At 41.3% G+C, this 9,228-nt stretch overlaps 1 protein-coding gene across 1 annotated transcript; it reads right to left on the bottom strand.

Moving 5' to 3' along the window:
- Window positions 1–5,517: 5,517 nt before the first annotated feature.
- LOC144761052 (olfactory receptor 5AP2-like) lies at window positions 5,518–6,465 on the bottom strand. The gene has a single exon (XM_078646567.1). The coding sequence runs from the start codon at window positions 6,463–6,465 to the stop codon at window positions 5,518–5,520; it is 948 nt and encodes a 315-aa protein (XP_078502693.1).
- Window positions 6,466–9,228: the final 2,763 nt, after the last annotated feature.

Genomic DNA, 9,228 nt, shown 5'->3' with positions numbered 1-9,228 from the left:
GTTGGAAATCATGTACAACCACGAACACTGGAAACTCATGCACTTCAATGTCATTAAATCTCCCCAACACGGGATCATTTTAGGTCTCCCGTGGCTACAAAAACATAACCTGGCTATAGACTGGAGAAGCAAAACTTTACATTTCAACTCCGAGTTTTGCATTAACCATTGTTTCTGCCAGCATGAGCTACCCTCACAAGCTTTATCCTCACTTCATTGGATCACCACCGCTGCTGAGAAAGACATAGTACTACCTAGCCAGTATTCCAAATATCAGGACGTCTTTAATGAAATACAGGCTTAAACCTTACCACCTCATCGACAATATGATTGTCAGATACACCTCATCCCAGGAGCCATGTTGCCTTGTGGAAGGATTTATGCTCTTGATGAAAAAGAGAATGGACACCTCCGTCAATACCTGGAGAAATACTTGGAGCTAGGTTTCATACGCCCCTCTAAGTCGCCCGCAGATTCTCCTTTGTTCTTCATTCCTAAGGCTAACGGGGAGCTTCGCTCTTGTATTGATTTCAGGGTATTAAACAACATAACAGTAAAGAACCAATGTCCATTACCGTTAATTCCTGTATTATTGAAACATTTAAAGAAGGCAGTGATATTTACTAAGCTGGATCTCAAGGGGGCTTACCATCTAGTTAAGATGAGGACCGGAGATGAGTGGAAAACAGCCTTTAAGATTCGATATGGGCTGTATGAATATCTGGTGAGGCCCTTTGGCCTCTGTAACGCACAACGGCGTTTCAGTTCTTCCTAAATGAAGTGCTACGCAAATTCGTTGATCGTCTACATCGATGATATTGTGGTCTATTCATCAACGGAAGAACAACATGTACATAATGTCAGCACGGTATTACAGGCATTGAGAAACAGCAACCTATACTGCAAGCTTAGCAAGTGTGAATTTAACGTTGATATTGTTGAGTTCTTGGGAGTCATGCTTAAGCCTAGAGAACAAGTTATGGCGGGAAGGAAGGTTCAAGCTATGAAAGAATGGCCCGAGCCTCAGAATGTACGTGATGTACAATGCTGTTTGGGGTTCACAAACTTCTATATTAGATTTATTAATCAATTCTCAAAAATGGTGAGCCCCATTACCAAGCTGTTACATAAGAAAAACAAGTTCTTATGGTCAGAAGAAGCCCAACTCGCTTTCGAAGACTTTAAAAATGCCTTCATAACAGCTCCTGTTTTGGTACATCCCAATCTCGACAAACCCTACATCATAGAGGCAGACGCTTCCGAAGTGGCCATTGGGGCAGTTTTATCACAACGAAACGAAACCAAAGGGCAGATGCATCCTATAGCCTTCGCATCTCGGAAACTGAATGAATCAGAGAAAAACTACACTATTGCCCAAAAAGAGCTGCTGGCTATCAAAGCGTCTTTTTTCGAATGGTGTCATTTCTTGCTAGGAATGGTGAAGGTATACCCAGACCGTAGAAACTTACAGTTTATGCATTCAGCCAGGCATCCTACACCATGACAATTACGTTGGATGTTATTTTTTGAAGAATTCGATTTCATTGTGACATTCAGACCAGGAAAAGAGAACAAAAAAGCAGATGCCCTTACTAGACAGGAGTCTATCAGAGATGAGGAAGAACACCAAGAACATACTATCATTCCTCCGCAGAGAGTAGTCTGTGCCATACAAACTACTAATTTCTTACAAGAAGTGGCGAGAGGTACTCAGACCTGCAAATGGAGAACATGGCTAAAACATCATAGAGAAAGGAAAGGGAAACAAGGCATCTTCGTCAAGGGACATATGATGCTGGTACCCACGGAAGCTTTACAGAAGCGGGTTTTCTGTTGGTGTCATGAAGTACCTAGCGCTGGGCATAACGGATTTGAAAAAACTTTGGAATGTGCTGGAAGACAGTTCTGGTGGCCTAGCATTAGAAAAGACATCGCTATATGGATCAAAGCCTGCGAAACCTGCATGCAAATGAAAACAAACCATGCTAAATCACAAGGGTTGCTTCAGCCTCTACCTACACCTAACGTACCCTGGCAGAACATTTCCACAGATTTTATTGTAGGTCTCCCAAAGACCAAGGTTGTACCACAGTCTAAGTAGTGGTCAATTACCTTCTAAGATGGGGCATTTCATTGCCTGCTGGCAATTACCCAGAGCAGGTCAACTAGCAAGACTACTATTGCTCCATGCCGTCATGTTACATGGCCTCCCTAAGAAAATTGTGTCAGACAGAGGTATGCAATTCACTACAAATTTCAGAAGGTGTGGGGTTCTGCTCTACGGATTCAGGTGGCTCTTTCTACTAGCTTTCATCCACAAACTGATGGGCAAACCGAAAGGGTCAAACAAACACTAAAGCAGTTCTTGCGCTGTTATGTAGATTCCAATACAGACGCATAGGTGGATCACTTATGGTTAGCGAAGGTGGCTTATAACAGTGCCAAACACAGTTCCACAAAAACCACTCCCTTCTACAATACTTATGGGTTTCATCCACGATTCCTTCCCTTTTTGCACCCATGTCCTGAAGTTAACCTACCAGAAGTACGTAATAGGGTTGCCCACATCCAAGAGACATTACGGAAACACAAAAACAGTTACAAATAGCAAGAGACAACTACAAAAGAGGAGCAGACAAATAGTGCAGACCAGTGCCTGAATGTGGTGTGGCTGTCCACAAAAAATATCTAGTTCTAAAGGAACTCAATGTTCAACCCCAAATACAACGGACCCTATAAGATCATTAAATGTATCAATCCAGTGGCAGTGAAATTAGCTCTGCCTGCTTCATTGCGTATACACCCTGTGTTTCACATATCTTTACTTAAGCCCTCCGTTACTCCTGTAAAGAAGTAGCCTAGTCCCATATGGGTTAACAATGAGAAGGACTATGAGGTCTCTAAGATCCTAGACACCAAAAAGAGAGGCAAACAAAGGTGGTATTTGGTTGCAGGGAAAGTCTATGGGCTGAAAGAAAATTTGTGGGAACCTGCCAGTGGCATACACACTCCACATTTGCGTTCCACTTTTCACAAAAAACATCAGCTGCAAGGAACCAGACAGGGCTCTCCGTAAAGGGGATGTACTGTTTCTCGCGGGTTGGAGCGGGTGTTGTTCTGCCTTGGTGATCAGGAGACTACATGTCCCATAAGTACTAACGGCGACACGTCGTGCACGCAGAGCAACGGAAGGGATTTGTGTGCACTTCCGCCACTGCAGCGCCGAGTTTTGGAGTGAGTGGAGGTTCGCTTGGCGTCTGCAACTTTTTCGTTGGGCCTGGAGATGGTCAAGAAAGGTTACAGTTCAGACCAGCAAGGTCCAGGAGACTCACAAGCTCCCAGGGGAGCCCAAGAAAAGCAGTGTTGACCCGCAAGAGGACCCACAGGCTGGAGGCACAGGAATCACAAGAGGAATCACAAGAGGACCTCAATCAATTTTACAAAGCAACAGCCCACTGAGCACTCGGTGTGAGGAGGCAGGAGTTCTTTGGTGGAAATGGTGCAAGAGGTTGAGGCTACTCTGAGCCCAGTGAAATTGTTTTGGGAATGCCAACAAGAATATGTACTTGCAAAAGTATGTGGTGAGGGATTCTGACTTTAACCTTGGTCAGAGGGTAGCTCGGACCTCAAGGGACTCAGGAACCCACCACCTGTGTTGCTGGAGCCTTCGCAGTGACTCCTTTACTCCAAGGGAGATATCTTCAGTTGTCCTTGATGGTCCACAGGTCCTGCACAGAGCTGGTATGGTGCACAGGCACATACGATGCTGTGTATAGAGTGGGAGATGAAGTCGGGCCAAACAAATAACAGCAAAGGCCAGAGTGTCCAGACGGTTGAAGTTCAGTGGTTTTTGGTTCAGAATCTTGTCTACTTTGAATCTAGGGTCCTACAGCCAGGTGAGCCCTTTTGTACCCACGGAAGAGGGTTGGACAGTTTCGGGGACCCTCCCATGTGAGAGTCTGGACAGGAGGAGGTTACTCTCATGTCCTTTGTCCAGTTTTGTGCCAGAGAAGGAGCCAACGGCTCCCAGGACTGGTTTCATTTGGACTATGCACAGGGAAACCAAATGTGCCCCTCATTCAGACTTTCGGTCACTGGCAAGTGCACTCACCCACGCCTTATTCACTAAATCCAGTCTGGGAGGTGGTCACACCTCCCTGTAACAGGATGCCTATTGTTCTGCCTTCCCCTGCTCGAGCTTGGCTCAGCAGTAGGAAGGCAGAAATGTGTCTCTGGTCTGCAGCAACCCTTTTGGGCTGCCCGGGACTTGAAGACAGGTACTGGGAACACCAGGGACCTCACAAAGCTCATCGCCGAGGGGAGGAATCATACATCCCACACCTGGTATGACACCAATCTCGATAGGGTTACTTTCAGGCATTTTAGAGTTGGTCATCACGCAGTCACATAATGCCACTCTATATGTCGTAATGGCTGCAGCACTAACAACCCGGGAGAATGGACTCAGGGAATCTGCAGAAGTGTTCTGCTCATGCAGTGGCACCCTCTCACTTAGAACCAAGCACACTGCCTTCAGGATTGCCGAGGCCTGCTATAAGGGTGACTTATAGGTTTTAAGTGTAGTGACCCTTAGAAACAGGAAACCTATATTTTTAGTAAGTGGTGCATGCACCAACCTACGAAGGCTGCAATGGCAGGCCTGTAGATCCATTTTGTATGGCCTCTCATGGGTGACATAATACATGCTTCAGCCTATGGGAGGCTTCTGGTGTACCTATGCCCTGGGTACATGGGTACCATATACTAAGGACTGACAAGGGTACCCAGTATCCGTTCTGGAGTGTACATAAGTACTTGACATAACATTTTAGGGAGAAAGCAGATTGACTGGGATTCTGATCAGCAGGATCCCAGTCAGACTAGTCAAAAACAGTATAACATACAGCAAAAAGTTAGGGTAACCTTAGGAAGCAGATCCTACTTTCCTGCAGTTTGGTACACCACTGTGATTACCAAAAGATTTCGGACTCACTCATACCTAATCTTATTGAGTAATATACTTCCCTTTTACTCAATCACAGGCAGTGGTTGGACACATGTTCCACCATTATTTTAAACATTAATGACCATAATGAAAACTAATGTAAACCACAAATCCGAACATGTACATTAATAGGAGGTAAGTGCATTTATCAAAACGTTTTATTTCCACTGGAATATCTTGTTCATGAAACAAGGATATTTAAATTCTTTTTCGGCAGTTTAACCTACTCAAAACCTACCATTTGGCAGAAAACGGTGCTGTTGAAATAATCGCCCACATGGTCATATGTCTTACAAAATTGTCAAAAACTGTATTTGCAATTTGCTGCATCAAATCATTTCCTGAATAATGAGCTGCAAATGCTTACTGAATTAACAAATAAGAAAGATAATTTTGAAGATAATCCATCAAATGTCAAAGGAATATTCTAATGTGAAGTTAATTGCTCCCAAGGTGAGTTTTATGTTCTATAGTATTTTTAAGGTCTACAAGTTATATAATATTTTTAAGTTCTACAATAGTATACATCTGCAAGTTAGCTGGGACAATATCTTTCTTAGAGCTTCCTTCACCTCATTGTTTCTTAGGCTGTAAATCAGGGGATTCAGAGCAGGAATCCCCACACTGGGGATCACAGCTATCACTTTGTACTGCTGTTCTGATGAGCTTGAGTTGGGGAGTATCTCCATGAAGAAAGAGCTGCCACAGAAGAGAAAGACACAGATGAAGTGTGAGATGCAGGTGGAAGCAGCCCGCTGCCGTCCTTCGGTGGTGCGGATCCTGAGGATTGTAGCAACAATGTGGAAGTACGAGACAATGATAACAAGGAGCGAGCTTGCAATTACAAAAGCAGGTAATACAAAGCGTACTAATTCATTTATTAAGATGTCTGTGCAGGATAGCTTTAAGAGCATGGGGTAATCACAAGCAAAGTGGTTCATTACATTAGGCCCACAAAACGATAGCCGAAATAAGCAGCCTACATGAATCAGTGAGTGCAAAAAGCCCCCTATATATGAGCCAGCAACCATGTGCATACATAGGGGTTTTCTCATGATGACTGTGTATAGCAATGGGTTACATATTGCCTCATAACGGTCAAAAGCCATTACTGCCAAGAGGAAGAACTCTGTGCTGGCACAAGCACCAAAGAAGAAAACCTGAGTAATACAGCCATGAAAAGAAATTGTTTTATTCTTACTAAGAATATCAGCTAATATCTTGGGCGAGAAAACAGAAGAAAAAGAAATGTCCAAAAAGGAAAGCTGAGTGAGGAAGAGGTACATGGGTGTCTGTAGATTAGGGCTGCACCAAACAATGACGAGGATGCAGACATTTCCCAGCAAAGTGAAGATATAAATGCACAGGAACAACATGAAGACAAATGCTTGAAGATCTGGATCATCAGAGAATCCTAACAGGATGAACTCGTTTACAGTGCTTCTGTTTACCATGTTCATAGCTATGGATAATTTCGATCTAGACAAGAGAAACAATGTAATTTTCTGTGAATTAATTTAAAATGAGCAGATATTCAAACTAATAATTACTTTATCTTGGAATTTGTCACAGTATAACCCTGGAATTATGGGGTGCAGTTCTGCAGGCATGACTTAGTTCAGTATTGCCAGTATTATTATTTGTTTTGTATTTTTATTACAATGATTATTTTTTTAAATATGCTCTAAAATGTTATGTTTTTCGGTATTTCAATGTTTTTCACAAAATGATTATGAGTGAGAATATTAAATTTAACTTTTCCAAAGTCGAACATCATCTTTACTGTTTTATAAATTGGAGTGTCAATAGTAAATCTTAGCTCTCCAATAATGAACACTTTTGCTTCTGTTCCTTAGATTGGAGTAAGACTAGTAACATCTTCCCATTTATTGCTTAAATTGGAGCGAGAATGGTAAAACCTAACTCCTCCAAAATACAATACTTTCCCTACTATAGCTTGGACTGTAGTGGGAATGGAAAAACTCTTCGGAAGTGCAGCACATTCCATACATTTGGTTTAATTGGAGAGGGAATTGTAAATAAGTCCTCTCCAAAGTCCAATTAGATTGTAGTGAGAAACAATCAGGGCCTGACTCAGATTCGGGTTGGCAAGCTTCCTGACCGAATCGGTTTGGAAATGGTTTCCGACCCACTCGGATTGGGAGAGTATGACCTAAGGAGTATGATGCATCCGGATGCTTCCAGATACGATTTAGTTGGACTCCCATTGACTTCAATGGAAGCATATGTTCCTAACCACATCATAATTGGGCTCTGGGTCAGCAAGATATGTTCCGGATACGATTTGGAAGGAGCAAATGCCATTAGGAGGCCTTCCTACCCGCATCAGAATCAGGCCCTAGGTGGGAATGCTTTCCTAACCACATTGGAATCAGGCCCTAAATATAATCCTTCCCAAGTCCAACACGTTCCCTACTGTTGCTTATATTAGAATGGAAAGTAAATCTAACACCCCTGACACCCAAAACTGTTGGCTAGTTTGATGTAGTAATAGGTAATCTGACCCCTTTGAAGTCAAAAGCTCTCCCTACCGTTGCTTAGATTTGAGTGGGGATTGTAAATGTAACCCCTTTGAAGTCTAACACCTTCTCTACTATTACTTAAATTGGAGTGGGAATAGTAAATCTAACGCCTACAAAATCCAACACTTTTCGTACAGTTGCTTGATTGGAGTGGGAATGGTAAATCTAACCTCTATTAAGTCTAAATATTTTCCTGGTTTTAGTTACATTGGAGCAGAAATAGTAAATTTGCAAGGTGTAACACTTATCCTGTGTCTGTTTGAATAGAAGTGACATTACATTTGTACTGTTGTTAATTTTTATTATTATTATTTTTACATTTTGTCCTAATTGCTATATTAGTCTTATGTAGTTGTTTTAATATATTTTCATATTAATTGTATTTATTTAGTTAATTGTTATATATATTTTTGTCAACATAGGTTTTTTAATTGAAATTTGTTGTTACTTTTAATTAGTAAGGTAATTGTTTTTAATTGTTTAAATATTGTTTTATATTATATGTTTAAAATATGTATCTATTTTTATTCATATACTTACTTTAAAGTATTCATTAAAGCTGTTTATATGTGTTAATTATAATATTTAAATTAGATTACATATACCTATTGGTTATATATAATTAATCACATTAAAAATATATTAAAACATGTTTCATTGTTGTGTTTATATGAAAAAGATCAATATATCCCTTGTAATGTATTACAATTATTCATTTTATTAATATTTTAAATACATTACTTATAATTTGATATTTATTAAAAAACAACCTGCTTACCTTTTTGGCAATATTCTCGTCCGCAATTAATTTAACACAATATTTATGCAGTTTTCATATAAATAATGTAAACTTGATACTTTGCAGACTATATGTTTGGGACAATACTTATGAAGTCAGATGCTGTTGTGTTTGATATTCTGTCAATCAAACACCCCTACCCTGGCATCTTTACTCCTACCTATTCCCTGGTACTGCCAACCTTCGATTCACCCTTGTAAAACTTACCTCTGCCTCACAACAAAGCCTACCCATTTTTCTCATTATCAAGTCTCTTGTGCCATTTCCCGGTTCTACTCATTTTGGATTTATGTATTTAAATGTCTTCAAGATATTTGAATACAATGTGTTTCCTCAATTAGAGAATTAATCAATATGGAGAACTGCCAAGCTGCTGCATTCAGACAGGTGTTCTCTATTTTGAAATACAGCCATGATAGAGCATGTGCAATTCATCTATTGGGCATTCAGTAGTGGCCAGCCTCATTAGGGTCACCCCCGCCCAAGGAGGCAGTAAACAAGCAGGGTGTCTGGTTCGATAGAACGTTGACCTTTAAAGCTCAGACGAGATCATTGGTAGGAGTCTGTTTTGGACATTTACGACGGCTTAAACCCATGCTTGGGATCTCTATTCGCACTCCCCAAGTTCTGCTCAGTTTCCAGATTCATCCACCGGTTGCATTGGCTAACTGTGGATAAGAGAATCCTCCTTAAGGCAATGTGTATTTCACACTGAATCTTCACTTGCAAGGCGGCCCCTATCCTATCCAACTTATTGCATCCATACACCCCTCAAAGCCAGCTGCATTCAGCTAATCTTCATCTGGCATGTGTTTATCGTGTCAGAAGAGCAAGAGCAGGAGGGTGCTTATTTCGTGCTAAAGCGCCGCACCATTGGAACA

This window comes from Lissotriton helveticus, chromosome 1_1 (genome assembly GCF_964261635.1).
Source record: "Lissotriton helveticus chromosome 1_1, aLisHel1.1, whole genome shotgun sequence".
In the NCBI taxonomy this organism is placed as follows: domain Eukaryota; kingdom Metazoa; phylum Chordata; class Amphibia; order Caudata; family Salamandridae; genus Lissotriton; species Lissotriton helveticus.
The sequence above is the reverse complement of the archived record's forward strand: the minus strand, read 5'-3'. Positions and strand labels throughout refer to the sequence as shown.